This window comes from Epinephelus moara, chromosome 3 (genome assembly GCF_006386435.1).
Source record: "Epinephelus moara isolate mb chromosome 3, YSFRI_EMoa_1.0, whole genome shotgun sequence".
Lineage (NCBI taxonomy): Eukaryota > Metazoa > Chordata > Actinopteri > Perciformes > Serranidae > Epinephelus > Epinephelus moara.
The window spans coordinates 11,600,079-11,627,078 of NC_065508.1; the positions used below are offsets into that span (position 1 = coordinate 11,600,079).

A 27,000-nucleotide genomic window follows, 5' to 3' on the forward strand; every position below is an offset into this window, starting at 1 on the left:
CATCAATCACACAATCCAATATGGAAAGAACAAAGAATATTTGCCATGCACCAGTAAATGATAACATGAAAGATTATGAACAGCTTCTGCTAAATAGCTCAATGGCTAAAAGATAAATAAATGAATAAATTTACCTAACATAACTGGGATGTTAGCTCTTTTTTTACTTTCCACACTTTAGTTTCTTTTCTCATGCATTAAGCTGAACTTCCAGTCTCCACCATCTTTGACTCTGATTCAGTAAGGGCAGACTAGAACCAATGGTGCGAGACTGCTAAATCTACGGCAACTGACAGCCACTGTCAGGGCCCTTAAGGTTTTCAGTGCCCAGCAATATCATCTGCACTACAAAGAGAGTGGAAGAATTGGAGTGACAAACAAATTCAATTGTGGTGTATCATACCACCTAGTTCTGTTGACTATTACTGCATTTATCTATCGCCTCCTCTGAATATATAATAGCAAACGGCTGCTTTTAATCATGAGCACATATAAAAACACACACACACAGCTGCAGAGTAGGCTGTTTCCTGTACACTGTTCTCAGTGCGTTCACATTACTGTTCCATCTGCACAGGCATTTCCTGTCCGACCTTGAAATCAGGCCCTCACCCACGACCATCATCACTTCACACACGCAAGCACACACACACACTCTTCCCCCATTTCCCCACATGCTGAAGGCCTGACATCCTTTTTGCATAACATTCACACATCCATTCACATACTCACCCACTCAAGGGTGTAGGTTTCATTTCAAAATCGTGGGGGACACATATGAAATGGGAGACCTGGGGGGTTCTCCACCAGAAAATTAGTGTCAAACACTTAATGTCCTGCAATCTGGTGAATTTTTCTGCACCAATTTGTGCCTTTTCTGCACCAATTTATAGTTAATGTCTTTAATTTTGCCAAAATAAAACTCCTCTGCAACTTTAATTCCATGTTTTTATTAGGAGAGACAAATGCCCATGTTCTAAATAATGAATGTGACGTGTCCCCTGTGTCCCCCCAAAATCTACACCTCTGCATCCACTGTCATATCTTCACTTATGTTCTGACAAACATCCAAATTAAAGTGCAACTTGGCAAAAACAATGACCAGTGGAAGATAAATACGTCATGCCTCAAACCTGTAATTATCAGTTATGAAAAACTAAACTTCTATGGGAGGAAAAATTGGCATTGTCTTCATGACTAGAAGCTAAAATATAGCACAAACTCCAACTTTACAAGCACCCAGAGTTACTCTAATCTGCCACTTTCACACCGGGGAGCCGTGATGTCATCGAGCGGCGGCCAGCCTTCCACAAACCGGCCACATGTGTTTTTATTCAGCAGGAAAGTTATAGCAGAAAAGGTTAGGTCACAGATAGTTTACAATAATATTATTCATGTAAAGGAAAGTGGAAACCTTCCCTGCATGTGACTTCACTCTATTTACACAAGCATGCCCTGAATACATTGATATCGCCAGCCAGTAAAACTCACCACGCACACACATACACAGAGAACACAGTACACATTAATTGCATGAACTGGATTTCATAAGGTGATGGAAAGGAACCAAGCCAAAGTCCAACAATTAGCAAAGATTTAAAATAACAACTGGGGGCCTGAGGCGTAGTGTTAAAGCAGAGGAGACATAATGAGAGTCAGAGTTATGATTCCAACTCACAGGAGAAACAGAGACACTGTTGTAGTGCTCAAATGTCCAGTGCCAAACTCTAACAGCTCTTGGACTGGCTCTTTGGTTGTTTTTAGTACTGACTTGATGAGGAAAATATTGATTAAAATACGGCACATAAATTTAAGGAATAGGGATTTTGCAAATTAATGCTGTTGGCTACATTTTAAGGCCAATGGCAAGAGAGATGGGTGGATGAAAACTATAGGCGAACAATTGTTGCTTCACAAAACTGTGAAAGTGTGTGCCTATGTGTACACATTATGTGTGTCTGACTTGTATGAATGACATTGTGGGGACATAAATATGTTCATACACTCACATTATGGGGACTCTTGTCCCATGTGGGAACAAAAAGCTGGTCCCCACCTGGTAAAGCATTAAACTTTAGAGTTAAGACTTGTTTTTGTTTTTTTTGCTTGAGTTTAGAGTACATCTCCACGGGGTTCATGTAATGCAATGTCTGTAAAGTGACCAGAACAAGTCTGTGTGTGTGTCACAGTCATAGTTTTTGCGTATAGAAAGGACACATCATCAGACACACAGGATACAGCACCAAACTTCCCACGGGAAAAAACATAACAAAGCAGAAAGAGATAGATTTGGTCATGACTCAGACCATTAACACGGCTGTTGTTTTGGCTGAAACAAATGGTTAACGCAATGCACATTCAGAAAAATTCAAAGTTTTGCCCCTTTTCACTTCTCAGTTGGTTGAGACAGTTTGTGTCCCTAGGCATTAAAGTTTTGCATAGATCTTGAGCTTGTCCAGATCCAGTTACTTCTAGCACCAAAGAATTTCAGTTTGACAAATGCAACCCATCACTGATAATTAAGTGTGTTTTCAGCCACCTTTTTGTTATGCTCATTTTCAGCATGTGCATTAAAAAGTGGAAACACCAAAAATACACTTGCAATATTGCAAAAAAAAAAAGTTTTTACACTTGGCTAACAAACTAAAATGTTCACCATATCAACTTAAAAAAATAAATAAATAAAAAGAGATTATTTGTAAGTGTCATGTTTAAAGCTTGTTTCTGCATCCCTCAAGTGGCCCAAATAATTACTTATTGCAGGTTTAAGAGGGTCCCGTCGCAGCCGTGGACTGTGTAAAAATAATGGACAATGCATTTTTGGAGCCAGAAGTGACCTGAGGTGACCATATTTGGATGAGAGGGTGGAGCTGACAGTGACCTCCTCCTCAAAGTGCCCCCCCCCCCCAAACACACACACACAATTATGCATAACTTTAAGCTTTACTAAAATGTAAATGGGTGGCTTTTATAAGTGTTCACCCCCTCATACAGTTGTCATGAATGGGGAAATTAGCTATAGAGACCAAGGCTGTAAACATGTTTATTTCTGCTGTAAAGTTGGGCATTTTAACATGGGGGTCTATTGGGATTGACTTGCTTTTGGAGCCAGCCTCAAGTGGCCGTTAGAGGAACCACAGTTTTCATTGTATCCTCATACAACGGTTTGTATGATATCTAACAAATTAGTGCCCCAAGAATGACATTACCAACTTACAATTACAGTTACAAACATAAAATTGCATACTTAGCATAAAGTTAAGTAGGTTAAGATTGGGTGACTCTAGGTTTAGGCAAGTATTGTTACACAGGTTGGGTTTGGGAAATGAAACATGGGGACGGACGTACCTTAAATCAACCCAAAGTTCACTTGGTTTCATGATTCTGAGTACCAGGTCTCCTGGGGAAAGTCCTGTGTTTGTTTGACCCAAACACCACCTCAACCTGCCTCCTTATGTGGACTACTTACTTCTTTACTCCCATCTTCGCATTGGTCACATGATCACAGCCTTCCAAAATATGTGGGTTATACACAAAGTACTGGTTCATAATTACATAGAATGAATGATTTTGCATTACTTTTCTTAGGTATGTGTATGACCAGTGCATAAAAACAGCCTGCAGTTTCAGGGATTTTCGTGTTGGCTTCATTTTCTAGCCCCAGAGGTTGCTGCTTTGGTTTTATGATAAGAACATACTACTTGAATGCATGAGAAACTTGGGTGTATGCTGTTCAAAATCAGATGCTCTGCAGCTATGTATAATTGAAAGTGTTAAAAACAGTTAAAATTTGAAAAAAGCACTAACTTATTGATTTATTGATTCATTTAAAGCCGTGCCCCCTGTTGTTGCTTTTTTTACACTCGCACACACACTCACAACCACACACCAATCCAACAGACTGCTCTGCACACAGTAAGAACTTACCTTTGCTTTGCTTTGTTTTTTACGCTGTTGCCTGATGCATGTTTTGCCCTGTTGCATTAATCCTGTCATAAATCAGTTAAAATTAGTGCCTTCTTCTCTTCTAGGATTAAATTCTACAAGACAAACCCAAAAATGAGGATAAAGAGACTACATTGCTTTACTCAAGGGCTTCACATAACAGCTACGGAAGGTAAAGGTAGTGTACCTTCATCTGTTCCCCCATCCTTAAACCTTCCTTGTCACATTCAATATTCAAACCACCTCATAATTGCAGACTCACTCAACCATAAAGCTACTGCTGGCGGCTTCAGCTGGTCAAATTTCATTTTAAATATGGGAGACAAAGTCTTTCTCACTAGCCCACATACCAATATCAACACACCCATTTCCACAAAGAATCAACCCTATGTCATTTTCCCAGTAGACCGAAGCATCTGCAGCAAATCAACCTCGCTTTTCCTTCACCTCCCTCTTTTCTCTCCCTGTCTCCCACTCACTTTTTTTTATGCATATTTCAGTTATTAGGAACAAGTGAAACCAAAAGAAAGAGAGCATTCATTGGCTCTTAAAGCATGTTTGCTGTCATACAGGTGCTTGTCTTCAGCCTGTCTCAGCTGTCACAGTTCTGTCCTGAGACTCCGAATGGGAAGGAAAACAGAGAAGTCGATTGCTAAATGTCTTTCCCGCGCTCTCTTAAGAGCTTAACCTGTTTAATTGCATCATTATGTGGAATCACTGTGATCCATATGACTCCATGTGTACAGTTCATGTATGTATATAAGGTTGTGTGATTTCCGGCAGACACAAGTAGGCCATGTTTGTCTTCTGTGTCCTTGCCCACTTTAATGCCAATAACACAGGTGTTGAGTTATTTTCTCCGTTACATTAAACAGTTAATTGAATTTAGCCATCAAGAAAACAGCTGCTTTTGGGTCTGTGGCACAGGAGCAGTAAAAGTGTGTTATTTACGTGTGTGTGGGAAAGACAGAGAGGGAGATGCAGGTCAGCAGTAGTATTGGCTTGTGATCAATCAATATCAGAACCACCATTTGTACTTGATGCATGACTTTTTGGGCACCCCGCTGCTCAAGTTCCTAGTTCACACAGTGGGAGTTCCCCCTGTTGGGCGCGCAGTTAATGGAGCAGGACCTGTCTATGCAACGCAGTGGACACATCTACTCGCTGGAATTTCCCATGGCTGATCATCATCTACGGTCACGGGCGCCTTCCAGCCCCTCCACTTCGCCCACTCTCCATCCCAACGCAACAAAGAGGAAAAACAAATCAAACAATTCACAGTTTCCCATTATTCTCTCTGTCTGTCAGCATATGGTTCCAATCAGCAGTTTGTGTATGTGTGTGTGTGTGTGTGTGTGTGACACCATGTGAATGTTTTTATTTTCCATACATTTTCTCCTCAGATACAAAGCTCTTTGTCCACACTCTTTCTCGTGTCTTTGGCTCCTCCTTCCTCTCACGCCCTCTCCATCTTCCATCTCTCTGTCTCTCTCTCTCCCTCACTATTTTCGTCTTGCTTTTCTTGGCTGTAAGTCAGACCTCAGGCAGACCTAGAGGTCTTTTTCCCAAGCGATCTCCAGGGTGGACTCCAGGGAACAGAGCGCACACACACACACACACACACACACACACACACACACACACACAGACTCACACACAGACCCCGCTTTCACATGCTCTGTCCATTTCCTCCTCCGTCTCTGCTCCTATCCCATATCTCTCTCTCTGTCTGCACCTCCTTGTTGACTCATACAATATTGTTGCATTACTGTTAAACTGTGTTGCAGTCATAGTTTATTGGAAAACAGAGAACACAGTGTTCAAAATCAAGTATTGTGTTCTTGGCCCAGCTGAACTCTCTGCACCACATACACCCATTTGTACATTACATGCTTTGTGGGTGTTTTAAGGCTTTATTTATCCAGGTTAGTCCCGCTGGGATTAAGGATCTCATTTACAAGGGAGACCTGGTCGAGACTGCGGCAGCACATTTAGTTGCAGACAGAAAAACAGCAAAAACAAATGCACCCACAAGGTTGATCTGTTGCTACAGCTTCTCAGTGAATGTGTAAGTCTGAGTAACACTGATGGATATTTTCATTTAATAACAGAATCTGTGCTGTACCCTTTACTCCACCTTGCAAAAAAGGTATTTCCAAAGCAATGACATGAGTAACAGTATAAAACTGTTGTATTAAGGCATCAGTTTTATCACAGATATGAGTTCACCATTCATGTAAATAGATCAACTCAGTTTCTTGCTGAAAAAGGGTCTGTTGAAACTATTTGTTGTCATTTTCAGTATTAGGTTCAGAAACTGTCCATTGGAATGAACAGAAAAAATAACACATAATAAAGTATTGTAATTTTTTTTTTTTTAAATGCTAATACTGTAAATCATTACTTTTTGTGCGTGCTTGAAACATAATTAGGTTTTGAACATGTAAAAAAAGGCTCAGTATATTTAAAATGGCAAGTACTCAGATATTTTATTTAGGTATTTTTCAAGTCTAAATCTTTAAGAGACCACACCACGGTGTAGACATGCTGTTACAAGATAAAGTCCTGCATCCTACTGAAGTAAAAGTCCAGAAGTACGTAGTATCAAAATAAACTTAAGTCCCAAAAGTACCCATCATGCAGACTGGCCCATATTATATGTAATTGTGTTGTTGCAGCTGATAGGTCAAGCCAGTGTTAGTGTATATTGAAGGGTAGCTTAATGCCCAATAATTATTTTTTTACTCATATTTTGTATTAATAATTTGAATCGGCAAAGTACCTAAAGTAAAAAGGATAATAGATACAGTGGAGATTAAGTGTAAACTAGCTTATAATGGAAATACTCAAGTACCTCAAAGCTGTACTGACACTAAATGTACTGTACTTTGTTACTTATCATCACTTTCTGCACATCATATTTAGTTTGAATAAAAAATAAAAGGATTTTTAAGGCTTTAAAAGTTGAACTCTAAACAGACAGTCCTGCCATGGGCCCAGGGTGACATAACAGTGATATCTACTGTATATGAGAACAAGGTTCACCAACCGAAACAGCCAACAGCAGGGTCACAGCGCTCTCTTGTGGTCAGGCAGGGTGGAGTGCAGATGTTTCAAAGTTAGAGGATTTTGTCAGTAGCAAGGATTGACAGGTGGTTTCCAGAGCTGGAAGAAGTGCTCAGATATTTTATATAAATAAAAAGGAGCACACAGTGTGCACATACACTCAATGCATTCAAATACATTCAAAACTTCACTAAAGAAGAAAAGTATTAGGATTAAAATATACTTAAAGTGCCAAAAGTAGTCATTATGTAGAATGGCCCATTTCAAAATAATGCATATTATATATTTTTTGGATTATAATTATGAATGCATTAATTTGCTCACCGCTTTAACGTTGCAGCTGGTAAAACTGGAGCTCATTTTGATTACTTTATATACTGCTGGGTAGCTTAACATATAATGATATATCATAATTTAATAGTTGATTATATTTTGTATTAATAATCTGCAAAGTGGGGCGTTGGTGGCTTAGTAGTAGAGCAGGCACCCCATGTACAAGGCTGTCACCGCAGCAGCCCGGGTTCAACTCCAGCCTGTGGCCCTCTGCTGCATGTCACTCCCTCTCTCTCTCTGCCCCCCTCACGCTTGTCTGTCCTGTCACAATAAAGGCTAAAAATGCCCAAAAAAAATCTTTAAAAAATAATAATAATAATCTGCAAAGTAATTAAAGCTGCCGTTTACATTTACAGGAATAAAAAAAAGTACTGTTGTGAAGAGCAGGCCTTGAGGAGGACTGTTTGGGAAGGAGCAGGGAGGAGGAGGAGCCCGGCTTAATAAGACTATGTAGGGTGGATTCAGCCCAGGTGTGAGGCCTGTCCTACCACACTGCCTGCAGCAGAACTCAGGGCTCACTGGCATCAATCTGTGTGACTGAGTGAAAAATGTGAGTCCCTTTGTTCTTTGTAAAGTGCCATGTTTGAGCTATAATGTTAGATGCAGTGATTTTGCACTGTGTTGATTCTTGTTGGTAGATTTCGCGTTTTATTTGTATTAGATTTATGAATGATAGTTAATACATAGTATACTGTCTGTTGAGATTAAAACCAGCAGCAACATTGATTAGTGCCAGACTTCCTTATGTGTAGTGCAAATTTTAGTGGATTTTAGTGTTCATCGTGTTTTACAGAAACCCTTATACAGAAAAGAGAATATTTTACAAGTACAATATTTGAATCCAAAATGTAGTGGAGTAGAAGTATAAACATAGCATAACATGGAAATACTCAAGTAAAATACAAATACCTCAAAATTGTACTTAAGTAAATGGATGGATTACTGAACAGATCTACCATGCACAGGCCCAGGGGCCCAAAGTGTCAGGGGCCTCCAGTATTCATCAATACAGTGTCACTCAAATTAACAGGTGCTGACCAGGACGAGACTTAAAATGGCCACAAAGAGATGCAAAGAAACTGCAAAGAGGCAACAAATAACTCCAATAGGGACAAAACAAACGTGAAAAGACAGAAAATGATGACAAAGTGACACAAAAAGACTACAGACAAACACACACACACAAAAACACAAAACAACCAGAGATACAAAATGCAGGGTCCATCATTTCATAATCCACCCATGCTTTAGTACAGTACTTGAGTAAATGTAATTAGTTATATTCTACCTCTGGAGGTTTCTGATGTGCAAACAACAAAATGTTTTTCAAAAAAATATATGGGATAAGTATACTATTGTTGATTGTACAGCCTAGTTCTACTGTGAGGTTAATGCTCGGACTCTGAAGTGAGATGTCTTATAGAGACGACACAGTGATGGAAGAAGTTTCTTTTGTTTAGCACAAAATGTCCATGTTTAATTAATGTTGGAAAACAAGAAAAAAAATAAAGCAAGAACTTTTTATTGGAACTGAGAAATTACATTCAATTAGAAATCAATTATGACTCCTCTTTTGCTGGTAAAAGCATGTTGGCAGGAGGATGGGAGGAGGGGAGAGGATGTTGGTCTTCTCTTGTTTGTTGTCTTTTCCTTCTCTTTTTTCTCTCTTTCCTCATTTTCTGTCTTCTCTTTCTTGTCTCTTTTCCCTGCCTCTTCACTCTTTTCTGTCTCTTTTGTTGCCACCCTCCCTCCTTTTTTATCTTTAGTCTCTGTCAATTTGTAAGACAAGCTCCTGAAACAACAGAGATAGCATATACGTTGGTATTTTCTCTTTGAAAGACAAGATGTGAAACAAACTGTTACAATACAACAAATTACAACTCAGATCAGAATGATCAGTTGATGTGGCATACATTAAGCTCAATATTTCATTGAATAAGGAGTTTCATCCCCAGCTGCATCTTGCTTGCCTTGTTGAGCCACTTCTCCCCCACCTCTCTGATCTGTCTCTGCAGCTCCTCTGTTTTCTTAAAGCTCACCTAAGACAATCCTCCAGTGTATTGTGTTTTGTTTGCCACTCTGTCTGGATCTTCATCTTGTCCCCAGCATGGCCAGATTCTCCTCCATCAGTGGGAGTGTTTCCTCTCTGACACCGCTTTTAAAAATTATTCATTACCTGAATGACCTGACTCGCCCTAGTCTCCCAGTCCTTCCAGGATTTTTTCACGTTCTCCGTCTGCATCATGTAGAAGTGGAGATTTTCCTTCCAAGAGTGGACTTCCATATATCCAGAAGAGCTTGTCGCATGTTCAGGATTTTGCTGAGACTTAACTGTTAGTGCACTTTAAGTGTGTGATGGTGTAGTTATCTGCAGAGACTGCCCTCTGCCTGTATTATCTTATGTTCTGTGCTCGGGGCGTTTATAGCCGTGTACCTCCAAAGAATCCAGGTGAGGTCAGAGCTTTATAAAAGGGTAGCACCAAGTGCCAGACTGTAAGCAGCAGACATCAGACACAGTGCTAAAATAACGCAAATATAACAAGGTGAAACACAAAATGAGAGTGAATCTGGGGTTGGCTTTTACTTTCTCTTTCGCTGGCGAAAACCATCACTAACGATCCTGCATATAAACCTTTTAAAAGGTATGTATTTTAAAATTATGAACACTTTTAGACCAACAGAGTCTAAACAGAGTGAACAGAGTAAAAACAGATATTACCATGACACATTACCAGTTGCTAGATAATTATTTTTTGTACGTTTTCTTAAATTTTTTGTGTAAAAATGCAAATGCAGCATTATCTAATTAAATATGTACCCTTTAATACATTTCAAGAAAAGAAATCTGAACTAAAATAAAGACCTACATATGTATTTTGGATGTTTTCTTTCCACTAATCTGAAAGAAGACATGTTATGGAAGCAAAATAGCTCAATCTCAAAATTGACCAGTTTGTGATGAAACTGTTTTCAACTGGGGTGTCTCCCCTTTATTTTTATAAAATGTTTTTGTCTGCACTCACATGCACTTTGCAGTTTACGAGAGAGCATCTTAAGAGAGAATTTGAAAGAATAAGTCTGTCTTATCACACCTTGACCTTGCAACTTCCGCGGAGATTACTGGACAGTAAAAAGGAAAAGGGCCATTATCTGTTGCTGTTTGCATTTCATTTAAGTAAATGTAATATCTTTCTTGTCTTGTATGAAAGGCCCTTTTCCATGAAATACTGTGTGGCTGTTTGAACCTGAGTAGTCAGCATGCTAATTTTTCATATTCCATCTATTAAAATCAGGAAACAGTTTGAAGCAATGCAGCCGATGTGTAAGATGGTAAAAAGCATTCTTGAGTGTGTGCTCTGTGTCGAAGCTTTAACTTATTCTAAGCTGGATGTTGTAAAAATTTGCTAATTTTGACTTTTTACTAACATGCTGTACATAACACATGAGTTTCTATGAGTTTTGGGCAATGTGTAGATCTATACCATGAAACAATATGTTTGTTTTTGGTTTTATGATTTTTCCTGATGATCTTTTGGTGACTTTCAAGTATTCTGGTTTGTGTTCTGATGCTCGGGGAGGGGAAACAGAAAAACATAAAACCCTGATTATAAATGAAGAAACTATCAAAGGTAACGGCAACATTACTGTCACAACATGTGCTGTCACTCGGGGTGACAATCCCCAGGGCCCCCACATTACAACATTATCACAATACGTTTTGTGATTTGCTGAGTATTGCAGAAACACATTGGGATTTATTTCCTTTTTTTAAACTGCAAATTACCCCAGAGGAAAACTTTGTCAACATCTGTTTTATCAGGTAAAGTTTTCCACACTTCCTCATTCCAACTAATTTTATTGCAGCAAAGTGTATGTGGATTGAAAAAGCAATTATTATTCTAGTGGGCTAACAAAAGTTTAATTTGTATTTGCAATATTATTAATTTGTTTAATTTAAAAAATCAATAGCTGGTGTCTGTATATCTATGTATTTTCTTCTCTTATCCCTCGCTGTCACGCAACATGCTGAACTGCAAAGCCATAATGGGGGAGATATGAAATAAACTATATATTTAGCTGTTGTTTGTGTTCCAAATCTGCTTTTACAAACTATACTTCACGCACAAAATGATCATTTGTATATCAATTATTTACCCAGTGTTACACTGAACTCATGTATTTTTAAATAAGGTTTTAGCGAAAAAAACCTGTTCGGTCAGTACTGCGCATACAACTGGATAATGAGACTTAGATTATACTGCATGAGTTGTGTGAGGGTTTGTAAATGGATTTTTTGATATTGTATCGCTGTTGTTAAACGCAACCCTGTTTACTTCAACTCATAAATAATTTTCAACCTTTTTTTATTCCTCGTTCACTGTAGAAGCACGCAAGAAAAATGTTTTCTTCACTACGCCAATCTCACACGTGGTGAGTTACATACAAATGATGATTTTTGTGGGTGAAGTGTTCCTTTTAAAACAAAAAATTGTAATGTATTCCAAGAAGTAAAGAAGAAATGAAAGCAAGTTGTGGGCGTTTAAAATTGAGTGTAATGAGTACTGAAGCAGAACAATCTTCTCCAACTCAAATCCAGCACAGTTTCAGTCTGTTATCTTCTGTAGTTCATTAATATTTTAGGGTCATCAGCACAAAACTGGAAACAAACTTGCACACCGAAATTCAGGGAAAGCTGTGATGTGCAGGTCTTGTTACAATGTAAACCAAAAAGATGAAAATAAGGTAGACAAAATTATCTTAACACAATTTATTTTCCTACATTACAAAACAGCTCAAACTGTTCAAATACCTCCTCCTCCTCCTCCTCGCCTGCTCAACAAGGAGCTTCTCCACAGTTAAAATTCAAGCAGGACTGTCCTAATTGGTTGCCATGGGTACCAACGATGAACATGTGAGTATTTACGCTTCCTCATCATCACTTCCTGCTAGGCTGCTGTCTGTAGACTCTGCTCCCTCGTCCTGTTGCTGTGGTTCTGATTTCGGATGCTGTTTGGGCTCTGTGGTGCTGGAGGGCTCTGTGGGTTCTGTAGTGGGGGTGGTGGTGGTGGTGGTGGTGGCACCCTCTGCTGGCTTGGTGGTGTTGTTCTGCTGGCTCTGTTTGTCTCCCTCCAGGAAAGCAGACCAACCCTTCAGTCGTTCCTCCCGCTCACGTGTCGTCTCTTCCACCTGCACAAACAGAATGGGCATGAGGGTTGCAAATTCTTACCAGATGCAGAGTTCAGGTTAATCTAAGAGCCCTGACACACCAAGGCTGTGATTGGTCATCGGACAATATCAGGCAGTTGGTGAGCGTCTTTCAACCTATTTTTGTGCTGTGTCCTGCACCGTTGGCACTAGTTGGTCCTTGTTAGATTTTTTTCAGCAGATACAGCATGCTGAATCAGCGTCAGAGATGGCGGAGCACATCAGTGAACCAAATCACTCTTATTTAGCAGTTCATGTATAATCACTGCGTATTCACAACACAAGGCCTGAAAGAGACGTGCGGCACTTCCCAATGCAAAAGTCATCATTTTGGAGAAGGGAAACTGGTGACGTATACGGTGAGGTGGTGAACTGAAGCCAGATTGCAGAAATTAAATGTGCGTGTTCACCTCATATCTCACGTTTCTTATAGATCCACTTTATCATAAACATTCAATCCCACCCTTTTCTTTATTTGTGGTAGTGATTCCATAAACACCTTTCAGTTGTTAAAATTATGAGCCAGTTCAAATCTTGTTTTAAAAATCTGGACATATTTCTGCACACGCCATTTTGTGCTTTTGTCTGCACATAGACTTTTAGCATGGAACCTACACACTGTTGTACAAATGAGACCCCAGCTCAGTGGATGAGAAGAGAAACAGAAGAGAGGAAACCAAACAAGTGGCTACAGTGTTGTATGAGGTAAGATTTATTTATTTATTTATTTTTTGCCATTGAGCTCTTAGGTGGAAAAGATACGTAGTTGTTTTTATTAACATTCACTAGCGCATAATAAATACGCTTTGTTCTGTCAACGTCGGGTTGTTCTGTCCATGTGCTAACTGGCTAAGTAGATTCTTGAAACCATCCTATCTGTCTTCCAGTTTCCCTTTTTTTCATGATTAACACAGACTCCCGCCGCCTGCTGGTAAGGAGTATCATTTCCTCTCACTCAGGCGTGGAACATACGTGCTAGTTGGCTGCAGTCTATGCCGTGTGTTCAGTGCAACTTTTTGGCCGGGACACAGGCGACATGAGGTTACGCAACAGTCTTCAGTGGTCTTCATTGCCACTATTTCCACGAGTGATGACCGACATGCTCCTGCAGTGTATTGATTTGTGGGTATTGTGATGTTATCCTGACATCTATTCACTAGTATGGGTAAAGTTTCAAAAATGTTGCATCTGCAGCATTTTCATAATGCATCTCTGTGGAATATTTTCATCATCCTTCTTGCTGACTAAATGCCCATTTGTTTTACCTGATAGTCTGTCGTTCCGTCCCAAAGCAGAGCAGTCAGCTGCCTTCCTCCAAACCAGCGACCGTTGAACGACTGAATGCACGCATCGGCTTGCTCAGGCTCCTTAAATGCGACTGATGCCACGCCATCTGGGTGCCTCTGGAGCACAAACACCACATACCAGCTCTTTATTGCTGCAACTAACATACAATTCAAACTATTCTACTATAACTATGAAACAACACAAATGACATCATACTCACATCAAAGAGGATGACCTTCTTGACCTCCCCGAACTTCTCACACTCTGTCCGTAGATCCTCACGATACTCATTCAACTCCAGTGGGTCTTCCTATGAAGGCCAACACAGAGACCACGGAGATTAATAACCTCAATGGATAGTGTGTTCGTGGGCATGTATGTGTATGTGTGTGTATCTCTCTGCACCTCAAAGTCACTGGGATGGAACATGTTCCTGATGATGACAACTTTTTCATGCCTCTTCCGCACCTCTCCTTGCTTCTCTGGCCTCCAATCCAACTGTCTACACAGACAAAAACACAGACGAAAGAAATACTCAGTTCTTTGCCTTCTCTTGATCCACCTTAAGCATTTGGGGAGTGTTTTATTCCTACATGCAGGGTTGGACTTGTGGAAGGTTAAATAAAAAAACAAGGAAGTAGAGTTTACTTCTGTTGCTGCTGCATCTTCTTCCTATAATCTTTGTTCTTCTTCTTCTTTTTGCTGGCGTCATAATGGCCCTTCAGCTCAAACCGTGCTGCTTCCACGTGGAGTCTATAACCTCGGATCTCTGACTCGTCAATCAGACGCAGAGCCAACCCCACCGACTCCTTCTGCAGCGAATCATAAACACACACACACACACGGTAACTTCACTGCAGTGTAATGTAATATTAAAACCGGACACACAGACGTGGAAACCATAAATTCAGTTTTAGGCAAGCAGACGGACAAACAAACCTTGAGATAGCAGCAGAGGCCATCTCCCTTCAGATTTCCCTCTTTGTCCTTGTATAGTTTGACCTTGTACTCTTCGGTGATAGGGTCCCGCATCACAATGCCACACTTGGACATCAACTCAGCAAACTCCTCAGTGCTGATGTCAGGAGGCAAGCCTGAGAAAAGGAGACCAGGGCAGAAAAATAAGAGAGAACGAAAGAATAAAATGGGATGAACAGAGTCAGCTACTCACTGGACAGCTGTCTTCTTGACAAAGAGAAAAAATGTCAGCGACACCAACCTGATACGTAGACATTCGTGTTTTTACTGTCGTCGATATCAAACCATCCTACGAGGACAAAAAATAGGGATAATAGCATTTATCAAAACATGCGTTTGTAACTTAAATTTAGAATTTGTACATATAAATCTATACTGGTGACAAATATAATCACTTTTGTAGAGAGAGAGAAATCTGGAAAAACACCGCAATGACTGTAGCTACTACACCTATTTTCTCTCTCCTCTCTGGTAGGATTACCTGGCTCTGCTTTCCTCTTCTCCCCTTTCTGCTTAGCTTCTTTACATGGGGTCTCTTGCTGGACTGGCTCTGTTTTCTGGGCGGCATTTCCTGGTTTCTCCTTTTCTGAGGGCTTGCTGTCTGGTTTGGGAGCTGCTGGCTCTGTGCCGCTCACTGCGGCTTTGTCAACATCTGGATCTCCTTCCTGAGTGAAGCCATAGTTGGCCTGGTAGGCTGCAATGAAGTCCTCTGTTATCTAGAGAAAAGAAAAAAAACGACTTAACATTTAACGAGGAAACTGTTACTACTACATACAAAAAAAGAGGTCTACAAGCCAGTTTGGTGCAGTGACATCTGTATTTGGTGCTTCCACTTGTGTTTGGTTCATTTATGATGCATTTTATCACTGTGTGAGTAGTGGCAAATACAAGCTAGTAAGCTATGCCACAACTCTTCTGATCAGAGCAAGAGGGGAAGACTGTGCATCGCAGAGTCAACCAAACTGGCCAAGAGCAGGGCTTTACTATCCCAACAACAGGCACAACACATAATCAGTTGACGAAAATGGCCACATACAATTAAATGCAGCATCATATATTTATAAACCAAAGGCCGCTACAAATACAGCGACGCAAATTGTAGCAAGAAAGACTTTAAGCTCAGGGACTAGGAAACTTAAAGGATCAAAATTAACACAGGTAAACAAAAGCTGAAAGGTAAGAAAAAGTTCATACTTTTGGGAACCAGGCCTTCTTTTCATGGTCCCAGTCATACACAGTCCCGTCCTCTGGGTCAGTGTAGGTGAAGGGGTCAGAGCCATCCGCATTTCTCTGCCCATAGAGTTCCTGCATCCGCAGCTGCTCCATTAACTCTTTGTTGGCACTCGCTTGATCACTCATCTGCAACAAGAATGTTAAATAATCCAGGTCAATAAGACATTACATTTCAAGTTGTTGTGACAAAAGAATGATTTGCTTACTATTCATCAGAAGTCATAAGAGAAAGCAAAGAAGATGAACAGGGCTCTGGTCTCTATGCTCATAGCTTTAGTAAAAATAAAGCAAAATCTGTGAGGTTCAACAATGACGGTTCCCTTGGGTCAAGCCGGGTCAGTAAACGCATATGGCACTGACCTAGTTGAACCAGTGATGTAAAAACAAACAATCGACCCTGCTCAGCCACAGTGATATTTCAATAGCCTGCTCCTGACACATGACTAACAATAATGCCATTTTAAAAACAAGCCATTAACCAATCATAGATTGCTAGTAGCACTGTCACCGCCCTGTAAGTCATAAAAAAAGATGTCAGCCAGTTGCTTTAATTCATCACACTGTGATCACTGAGAACTGACAGTTTGTATGAGTGTCTGCATGCTATAAAGTTACTGGTTTGGACATAAATAAAACCTGCCGCCCGTGTTAACACGGCTGTTGAGGTTTAGTTCACATCGGGATAATTTACACGTTGATGCACATTTGGTAACATTTGAAGATCTGTGCCTGAGAGTATTAGTCCAGTACCGTAGGTGAGGTAATGAGTTAATGTTAGCCAACACAGCTAGTTAGCTAGCGTTACCTTTTACAACAATAGTCCAGGCAAAGTGAGATCTGGTAGGTGCGAAGATTGACGAGACAGACTATTTCAGTCTGAAGACCTAAGTACAGAACACACTCTGCTTCTCTGTTTTAAGAATTCAGCTTGTGTTTTATGTTAATTTTCCTCTGAGGCTAACTTTAATCACTGCGCGCTAACGTTTACCCCTGTGCGTTTACCCCTAATCCACAAGTACTTCCGATGTCAGGCTTCGAACGCGCATGCGTGGCAACTAGGGATGAAGCGCTCGACTTGTAACACGGCTTCTACCGTTTCACCGTAGTAAATAACACGGTTAACAGCATGGTTCACAGAACGCACGATCACCCCGCCCGCAGGTTATTGAAGACAGAGCGAGTGGACCGCGTGTTTTACTGGAAAACAAGCGCCGACGCAGCAAGCTAGCTTTCTATGTAGTTAGCAGGTAAATAAGTGTAAATAAATCTTAACTTCGGTTTGGTATGGCGGAGGGTAGTGGTAACGTTAACGTCCCTCCGGCCAACCTGCCTCCGGGAGACCCGCAGCTGATCGGTATGATTGTGGAGCATCTGAAGAACCGGGGGCTTTTTGACGAGTTCCGTCGGGACTGTCTCGCCGACGTTGATACGAAGGTACTCACTTAATGCTAACGTACCGGGGCTAACGTTATCTCTGTGGTTTAACTTAGCAAGACAAACTCAAAGTTAATGTTGACTCGCATTCCTCGAGCATTTAGCTAGCTGTTAGCCCGTTGCGTACTTAAATGGGAGAAATTAGTGTAATCTTTTCATTGTTGCTACAATATACTTTCCACGCACAGTGTGTTGAGCCTGTATGTAATGTTATTGCTGTGTAATGACCGAGTTTACATCGCTGTCATTGCTGCCAGCCTGCCTATCAGAACCTGCGACAGAAAGTTGACAACTACGTCACGTCACACCTGAGCACACAAGACTGGAACCCGTCTATCAACAAGAACCAGATGAGAAACGGACTGAGACAAAGTGTTGTTCAGTGAGTGTTATCCTTAACTGTCTTTGATTTATTACACTTCCTATGCCTGTAAAACGTACAGCTACTTAATAAACTACTAAATAAACTAGATATGAAATGACGGAAATCGAACAATAAAAGAAAAAGTTTCAGTGACTTACCATAGAGTTTTAACTCATTCTTACAATGGTTAAAGCAGGGTTTAGTCTCAAAGTATTTACATTTATGAATGGGAGACTTCCCTTGTAATAAGACCATATTAAGTACAAAGTCCACTTTCTTGTTTTCAACACAAACACCAAAATATTGTCTCCACCGCCAGGGTTGACATGTCAATCTCCTTGGACTGTAGCCAACACTGTATATCACACCAGAGGGGCCGCACTGGATCACAATTTAAAAAAATTTCTTTGTCACAAAATGTACATTAATTTGCATCAACATTAAATCTCAATCTTAAGAAATTGTAGTAGTTAGCACTGTCGCCTCACAGCAAGAGGGTTCCTGGTTCAATCCCAGGAGAGAGTTAAAGAGTTATGATTCTGTATATTGTATATTGTGATATAATGCATTTTTTAAATCAAAATTTAGGGAAGCTACAGTGGTTTCAAGAACATACCATATGCATAATAATGAGGTTTACTTTTTTTATGCAATCAGAACAGTGGGATCTTCATTTGTATTTATCACAGTCCCTGTATGATCAAACATCATAGCAGTGTTTTTTTATCTGTAAAATTAACAGTTGCAGGATTCTGTATATAAACTTTTTTTTAATTTTTTAATTAAAAAAGTGTAAACAGTTAAATCGATACAGGGTTTCTGAGAATCAATACAGTAACACAAAATAAAATATCACAGTATTGAAGTGTGCAAAAGTGTGTGACTTTAGAAAGCTCCTTTAGAACCACAGAAGTCATTGTAGGACTGGTTTCAAGGGATATGTAGTACACTCCATGAAGAGTAAACTGATTATTTCTTTACATTAAATCGAGTTCCCTTTGATGGTGACCATACCTAACTCACCCTTGATTAAATTTGGATTAGGATGGACTTGAAAAAAAGCTTCATTACTCTTTTTTTTTTAACATACTTAACAGTAAAAAAAAATCTTACTTCCCTAAATCAAGTAACAGTATAACTCTTATTTCTGGTTTCTGGTGTGATTTTTTATTTTTTTTTTCCTTTAGATCGGGTATGTTGGAGTCTGGTGTAGACCGGATCATCACTCAAGTTGTGGACCCCAAGATGAACCACACTTTCCGGCCGCACATAGAAACTGCCATCCATGACTTCTTGTCAGGAGACAGGAAGGAGGAGAACGCCTCGTGTCCTAACTCTGCACCATCTGAACAGACAGAACAACAGGAGGCCCCGTCTGCATCGGGCCCCAAAACCCCCTGAGGTCTTTTGGAAATCTTAAGTATAGTAAGATCAAGAACAGAAAAAGAAAATAAAATGGAAATAAAGTAATGTAATGTAATGTAGTAATGTAATCTGTATTTTCTTTCGTGCTTGTAGGTACACATGCCGGTCTACACATAATGTTGTGTGGCTGTGTTAGCCTTTTATAAGGCGCAACATCAGGCAGGAAGAAGAAGAAGAAGAAGAAGAGGTTGTTTCTTGCGACCTCAGTTTAAAAGACGAGAGTGTTTCTGCATTGAAAATGTTCAGCATGAGATGTTTCATTGCCTGACGGTGCTGCACAAGACTACTGCTGGGGAACTTGGACAGTGCTGAGTGGTCCACTGCACAGCTCTGCCTCCTAAAACATGGCACAAACCTGGATTATTGATTTTGATTATTTTTTATCATGTGCATTATCAGACAGATTTTTCCTTTGGAAAGTTTTGGAACGTGGAATGCAGATTTCTCAATCAAGCTGCTTGTGTGCATAGACATTTTCCACAGATAACATGTTGGATGTAGTCAACAAGCTGGCTCCAGCAAGGAAGAACAAGATCCTGCATTTTTCTTCTAAATCAAATTGAATTATTGAAAGATATTTATGTAAATATATTTTGAGCAGTAGCTAGAAGTTGTAATTTTTTACACTGTGTCAGGTTTCCTTTTGGTGCATGTATGTAGTATGTAGCATTCATTGTGCATCCTATGTGCTTTACTAAACACATTTGACATCATGTTCATCTCTGTTGTCTTTTTCTTATTGAACCCATTTGTAGTTCCTTTTTGCTTTCATTAGTAAAGATACTCTGGTGCATGTAAAGATGTTGGGTAAGTCTGTGAAAAGATGTGTGCCACACAGACAATTCTTTGCTCTGAGTGAACTTTTTTCTGCAATGAAAACAGAGACCAGAGCCATTATCATAAATAGTACCACAAGATGGGGTAGGTTTTCTCATTTAGGCATTTGAAAGTATTTCTGGGGTGATATTTTAGAGCCCACCCTCCCTGATTCCACCACCAAGAACATATACATGTCCTATCTACCTGTATTACTATATGAGGCGTACAACTTGAAGTCATGAGTCGTATTAAGTGATGACTGACTCTGTACCTTTTGCATGAGCCACACAGGTCATGTCAGGAGGGGGCACACACACTCAAAGTACTTGTGTTCATTCTGTATTGCTAAACATACCAGCAACCCTGTTGAGGCATGCATAATGTTTTAGGTTTTTTTTTAATGCAGCGTTTAAAAGTCATAGCTGAAAGCCAAAGATAGTGTCCCTGTGTCTAGTTTTGTTTCTGCTCTAAAGGCTCAAAAGTGAAACTCAGTAGGGTAACTCTGAAAGCCTCTGTAAATCCAGGTTTAAAGGAACACTTCACCCCAAAAAATCCCCATTTGTTTATCAATTAATCATGCAGTGTTATCTTGAATTTGTGAAGAAAACAGTTTTGTTTTTCTTCCATGCCTCCACAGAAAACAGCAAAACATATCTATTTATTGATTGGGGACCTGAGTTAACAACAGCAAACTCTACCTAAACATCTGTTCACAAACTCTCACACAACTCGTGCAGTATAATCGAAGTCTCATATCTAGTTCCAAACACATGCATTTTCACTAAAACCTTGAGGCCCAGACATACTAAATGGTCTTCAGAGAACTTGCGACAACGAAAGCAGACTGCTCATTTCACCTGTGTCTCAGCCAAAAAGTTGCACATTAACACATGCAAAGACTAAAGCTGAGGGCCGACCACTGCAAACGTTCTGTGCCTGCGTGAGGAGAGAACATTCCACACCAGCAGGTGGCAGTAGTCTGTATCTGTCATTCAAAAAGGGAAACTGGAAGACCGTTTTGACGCTAGTTAGCTAGTTAGCCAGTTAGCACATTATCAATATAATCCCATGTTGAAAGAACAGAACATATTTACCTTGCGCCAGTGAACAATAACAAATCATTACGAAACTTTTCTGCTACAGAGCTCAATGACTAAAGAAAAATAATCTATGTAACAAGTGTGTTTTGGTCTCACTCCCTCTTGACTTTAGCTGTTTGTTTACTGTTCTCACTTCTGTTTCTCTTCTGGACAAATTTGTTTGCTTTCATTGACATCACTGCAAAGTTAAAGTACCAAATAATCAAAAATAGCCCACTGCAGAGTAGCCACCTTGTGTTTAAACATATTAATGAATGCTAATTTGGATCTGATAGTAATGCTGACAGGCTAAACTTGACTTTAAAAGGCTGTATTACCTTTATTATGAGGCTCAGGTATGTTCGGCAGCTCAAAGCAGATTTTCTTTCTTTTATTGGCCAATCTCTTTTTATAGTAAAGGTTGCCAACCCCTGGACTAGGGCGACAGACACTCACCAACAGTCCAACATTGACTGACGTCCGCCCATCAACTTGATGTGTCAGGGCCTTTACTATTCAAAACTGAACTGAAAGTGAACCTTATTAATGCTCTCTTCGAAGCCAGACTCCAATTATACTTTTTTTTTTTATTTTCACGAAAACATGTGAGCATACGACTGGATAAATGAGACTTTGATTATATTGCACAAGTTGTGTGAGAGTTTGTAAATGGATGTTTTGATATAGTTTGTTATTGTTAAACATGGTCCCAAATCAATTGATCAATATATCAATATGTTTGTTGTTTTTCCTGTTGAGGCGTGCAAGAAAAACAAAGTTTTCATCATGATTTCAAGGCAACACAGCAGGACTAAGTGATACACAAATGCTCATTGTGTGGGTGAAGTGTTCCTTTAAGCCTCAGTCAGTCAGTTATAAGTGTATGTGTGTGTGTTATCACAGCTTGCGTAACTTTATTGATTTACCTTGTTTTTGGCAGGAGACTCATCCACATGTTAACACAAATAAGTGTGTCAGAGAGTGTGTCTGTAAGTCTGTTGCCCTCTGTTCGTCTGTGTGGTGTGTGTATTATGTGTCTGTGCTGTGTGAAGTCAATACCTAAAGTTTTGCACTGAATAAATTGAATTTGTGAATGAACGTATAATGAATATGTTTGTGCATTATTTGAATAATCCTTATTTCCCATGTAAACATCAAGCAATGAAATACCCATTAGGTTAATATTTTTTATTTATTTTTGCTTGGTGAAAATATAAATGATTTATTTCTTGTGGTGCTTAAAGCATCAAAAGATGTGTTGTATTTTAAATTCAACAAAGGCAACTCTACTTAATATGTGGACCACTTTGAATTCTTTTACTGAAGAAATAATGCCAAATCAGGGGCGTCGGTGGCTTAGTGGTAGAGCAGGCGCCCCATGTACAAGGCTGTTGCCGCAGCGGCCCAGGTTCGACTCCAGCCTGTGGCCCTTTGCTGCATGTCGCTCCCCCCTTCACACTTCACTATCCTATCAATTAAAGGCAAAAAATGCCCATAAAAATATCTTTAAAAAGAAATAATGCCAAATCAATGCCATAGAGTTTTTCCAAAATCAAATTTTTCAGACAAATAAAATTAGAAATACCTCCATTATATTAAAGGCAAATATGTCAAACCCTCAGCATATAAAAATACACTATCTGCATGTGATTTGTGGGAACTGACACGTGAAACCATAGAAAACCAGCACTGTTTTCTTTGAAGTGGATTAAGTAGAATCCTAAAACCTGGAAATGAATTTACATTTTAGCACTCTAAGTTCCCTCGTCTCGAAGTCAACAGTTTTTTTTTTTTGGCTAGATGCCTACAATCAGATCTGTGGTGAATACAAACTAAGGAGACTTTCATGTTTTGATAAATGAGACTACAGAATGTCATCACGCCGAACACGGCTTTACAGTCTTGTGGTGGTGGTGGTGGTGGTGGTGGTGGTGATGTTAAGTCACGCGACCGCAGTTTGTGCATATGCTAACATTAGCGTTTTACTTTGAGTGGCCGCATTTAGGCTTTAAAAATCATAACAGTGATGCTCATTTGTGACAATTATCTTGCTAAACAAAATGTGTAGGTATCAAAATGTTTGTTTGCTGCAATACTCCAGAATCCAGTGGAAATATTCCATAGGCTTTTTGCCAAGGGAACCAGGGCCATGCTAAGTTCCGCATCGACCTACAGAAAAACGTCATCCCTGGAGCACTATATTGTGAACTGAATATATAGGGGCATAAAAGGTTGCTGATAAAAGTCTATGAACCCAGAAGTTGTAGTAATACTTCTTCCTCAGATCAACGATCACAAAGCAGATACTGAACTAATGTGATCTATACGCACACAGACGCGCACACAGAGGCAGACGTGTTTACAACATGATCATGTGAGACAAAGAGCACAGGAGGGTCTTGCATGTGTACTGTTTGCACAGTGGTGTCTATATGCATTAGTGTGCCATTTGTGTCAGGGTGAAGGGTCATTGTGTGGGTGGTCATCTGAGGTTGTGTTACAGGAGCTCTGGGATGTTGTTTTGAAGCAGGATGAGGCAGAACAAGCGGAAATGTCAGAGAAAAAAAGTTCTCCAAAACTCCAATAAACGTTCAAACATTCACCTCCCGTACTATGTCTTTCCCAACCGGGCCCCTGCATGGATACACACATAAACACACCCTGTCTTTGTACCTTGACCTTCCACTACAACACACACATACACAACACACACATACGTGTTCTAAACCACGTCCACTGAGGGCCTCTTGGATGCAGGGTAGATAAACCCAAGGTGGCATGGGAGCAAGGAGGGAGAGGTAGGAGGTATTTTTTTGACTCCTGGAGACGGGTCATAGTGTCACATGACTGCAGCCTGTCTCTTTGTTGATGTCAAGGGTCAGAGGTCATGGCCGTCATGAGAGAAAACATGCAGCCACAACAACTAGTTTGCAAGATTTGAACATATTGTGAAGAAAAACATCAAAGCTTGACTCACCTTTGACTCGTAAACATGTCACTCTTTGATGTGACATGTAGCTCACATATTTTCTAAAAACTAACAATAGTTAACGTAACCAATATAAAGCCTCATTACCGATTTTAATGTACTGAATAGCTCTTTTTTTGTTTCCAGTCGCCCATGATTTTGAAGAGTTGAAGTCTTCCCTTCAGCTCTTTTTATTAGGGATATCTATAGATCCTTAGGGATATCTTAGAATGGCAATGTTGGTTGGTCAGTCCACCACTTTGGTCCAGACTAAAATATCTCAACAACCAAGCCAAAAGCATTCATGGTCATCAGAGGATGAAGCCTGCTACCTTTAGTAATCCCCTGACTCTTCCTTTACCACCAACATGAGATTCATATTTTGTGGTTTGGGGTGAAATGTCTCAACTGTTGGATAGATTACCATGATATTTGGTACACTCAGAGGATGAACTGTAATCATTTTGGTGATTCCTTAACTTGTCATCATCAAGTCAGAGTTTCAATGTGTCCAACACTTCTGTTTATATAATGATATTCCCATAAACCTTGGATGTAACTTAGGCTGTTTAAAATAACGGAGGCACCTACCGTGACATCACCTATTGGTTTGTGGACTGCCATTCTGAAGCCTCGAGTTTGGCTGTTGCCATCTTGTTTTTTTAGAGCAAGAAGTGACCATATGTAGATGACAGGGTGGAGCTGTGGGGTAGAGCGAGAGCTAGATCTGTCTGAGAAGCCAAGATCACTATCCGCAGCTTCTAACCTAAAGAGGTCAACCCTTAATTGTGCCTAACTTTACTCCTCCAAAAAATGTAAATTGGTGAGTTATAAAAAAAATCCCCCCCTGGTGCAATTGTCATGAATGGGGGATAGAGACCAACGCTATTTTGTACTAGGCCGTAAACACGTTTACCTCTGCTGTAGAGGTGGGGATTTTAACATGGGTGTCTATGGGGATTGACTCACTTGTGGATCCAGCCTCAAGTGGCCATTCAAGGAATTGCATTTTGGACACTTTGTTTCGGCTTCATTTTTCAGCCCCAGAAGTTGCGCTTTGTATTTACTGCTACTTTTAGCATGCTAACACTCTAAATCAGTGGTTCCCAACTGGTGGGTCGTGGTCCAAAAGTGGGTCTACTCTGAATGGACCACAAGTGACTCACAAACATGTCAAGTCTGTAAAAAACACACTTAATTTTAAGTTCCATGCATTTCTGGCACAGAGCTTTTATTTTGAAGTGCGTTTTCCTGCTGTAGAGTGAGTGACTAACGGAAAGCTACTTAACAGAGACAGCAAACTAACTCGAAGACATGGCCAAACGCAAGTATGACGTTAAATATATTAAACTGTGTAGACTTTAAACTAATGAGTAGGGCGACATCTGGACCCTGTGGTTGCACCAGTTGGGAACCACTGCTCTAAATTAAGATGGTGAAAATAGTAATGATGATACTTCCTAAACATCAGCATTTTACCACCGTATTTGTGAGCATGTTCAGCTTTAAGCACCACTGTGTTTAAGTACGCTCTTGCAGAGCTGTGAGCATGACTCAAGTGCTGTATGGAAATACTGTGGTCAACGGGGTTTCTCACTACCTGGCAACCCGATGTTTCTTCTGATCAATAGGCTAATTGGATTTACCTGATAAGCACTAGCAAATGATTTATTACCATCAATAATAGCTTTTTTAAATATTGCCTTATCAGAGGGTGTTACTGGATATTCAACTTTAGGCTTATGTGTATGAGCATGTCAGACACATATAATGTGAAAAATGTGAGTTTACAGGAATGTAGCACTTTGTAAAACCTGACCCTCTTCACACACTTCTGCTGCCTCTCTCTTTCAGACTGAGTGCTCCTAATACGTTTCTCACTGCACGTCTCCCTGCCAAGAAAGCAGCTGCTAACCCTCAAACACACACACACATACACACATACACACACACACTGTCGGGATAATTGAGTGTGGATGTCTTGAGTGGTTGACCTTCACCTACCCCCGAAGACTCCGGATGAACAGGAAGAAGACCTTATAAGAGCATTTACCCTCCCTCCTCCATCCACTTGTGCGTAATTGGATAATAAAATTGGAAATCGGAGACACATAATCGTTTAACCGATAAGCTAAAACACTATCCCATATACTCTGCTACTGTCGCTCCTGTTTTTTTCTCATCATTGATAAACTTTTGGCTCCAGTGTGGTGCGCGTTCACAGGGCTGCGCTGTGATTGGAGGAGACCAACGTGAACGCGCAACTTTATATATTCCAGCCCTCACGCTGCGGTGATACTTTATAGTGGGAACTCCTCTGCAAGGCTGTGCTCCTGTTGCTCCAACCTATAAAACAAACACGTTAGTTACAAATAAATAGTCTTCGACTAGTCCCAAACATGCAGCCGAATTTGTCCGCTGTGTTCTTTGTGTTTCTTCTGCTCCCGGCCTGTCAGCAGGTGCTGACCATGGATCTGCATGATGTCCATGAGAAACAGGCGAGCCAAGCCAAAAGGAGCCTCTCTTTGCGGAGCACAGGTGAGCTCTGACAGCAGGTGACCTGTTTACTGACTATCCTTTGTAACACTGCATACAGATATTTACAATACTGACTCAAATAAATGAGCCTCTGGTGGTCTCCAGAAATTAACGTTTGGCTCGTTAATTGTTGGAAAATACTGGATTCAAACATGTGCAAAGTTGCCAGGGGCGATCTCTGTAGGAGGATTGGTCATGGTGTGATTAAAAGCTATGTGCTTTTTTGCATTTCATCAAATTGTGCAGGTTATAGTTTGTTTATGGTCATGCACTGGATGAGTTTTTTTTTTGTCCAGCTCTATCATTGATAGTGGTCTATGGCTTTG

At 40.2% G+C, this 27,000-nt stretch overlaps 2 protein-coding genes across 3 annotated transcripts in view; one reads left to right on the top strand and one right to left on the bottom strand.

Moving 5' to 3' along the window:
- Nucleotides 1–12,097: 12,097 nt before the first annotated feature.
- On the bottom strand, nt 12,098–26,710 carry htatsf1 (HIV-1 Tat specific factor 1). Of its 2 annotated transcripts, none has more exons than XM_050037362.1 (10): nt 26,141–26,710; nt 16,009–16,173; nt 15,296–15,530; nt 15,056–15,103; nt 14,776–14,930; nt 14,485–14,648; nt 14,242–14,338; nt 14,057–14,146; nt 13,815–13,952; nt 12,098–12,531 (listed from the first exon to the last, which is right to left on the bottom strand). In XM_050037362.1, the coding sequence occupies exons 2-10, from the start codon at nt 16,171–16,173 to the stop codon at nt 12,265–12,267; spliced, it is 1,359 nt and encodes a 452-aa protein (XP_049893319.1). In that variant the 5' UTR covers nt 26,141–26,710; the 3' UTR covers nt 12,098–12,264. The 2 variants fall into 2 exon arrangements, with proteins under 2 accessions (XP_049893319.1, XP_049893308.1); XM_050037351.1 differs by lacking the exon at nt 26,141–26,710 and adding an exon at nt 16,853–17,046.
- The window catches only part of bod1 (biorientation of chromosomes in cell division 1), a 13,020-nt gene continuing 3,211 nt past the window's right edge, over nt 17,192–27,000 (top strand). Inside the window, exons 1-4 of the mRNA XM_050040981.1 lie at nt 17,192–17,481; nt 17,739–17,863; nt 19,033–19,243; nt 26,596–26,674. Of these exons, the coding sequence (XP_049896938.1) occupies nt 17,332–17,481; nt 17,739–17,863; nt 19,033–19,243; nt 26,596–26,674 (565 nt within the window). The 5' untranslated portion in view covers nt 17,192–17,331. The remainder of the gene's footprint in view (nt 17,482–17,738; nt 17,864–19,032; nt 19,244–26,595; nt 26,675–27,000) is intronic.

What these genes read in the sequence shown, in the direction of transcription:
- htatsf1 (XM_050037362.1), bottom strand. Translation starts at nt 16,173, where the DNA reads ATGAGTGATCAAGCGAGTGCCAACAAAGAGTTAATGGAGCAGCTGCGG. An exon ending in GCCTCTGCTGCTATCTCAAG is followed by an intron (nt 14,649 to 14,775) that starts GTTTGTTTGTCC and finishes GATTCGCTGCAG; the next exon opens with AAGGAGTCGGTGGGGTTGGC. An exon ending in TCCATCCCAGTGACTTTGAG is followed by an intron (nt 14,147 to 14,241) that starts GTGCAGAGAGAT and finishes TGGCCTTCATAG; the next exon opens with GAAGACCCACTGGAGTTGAA.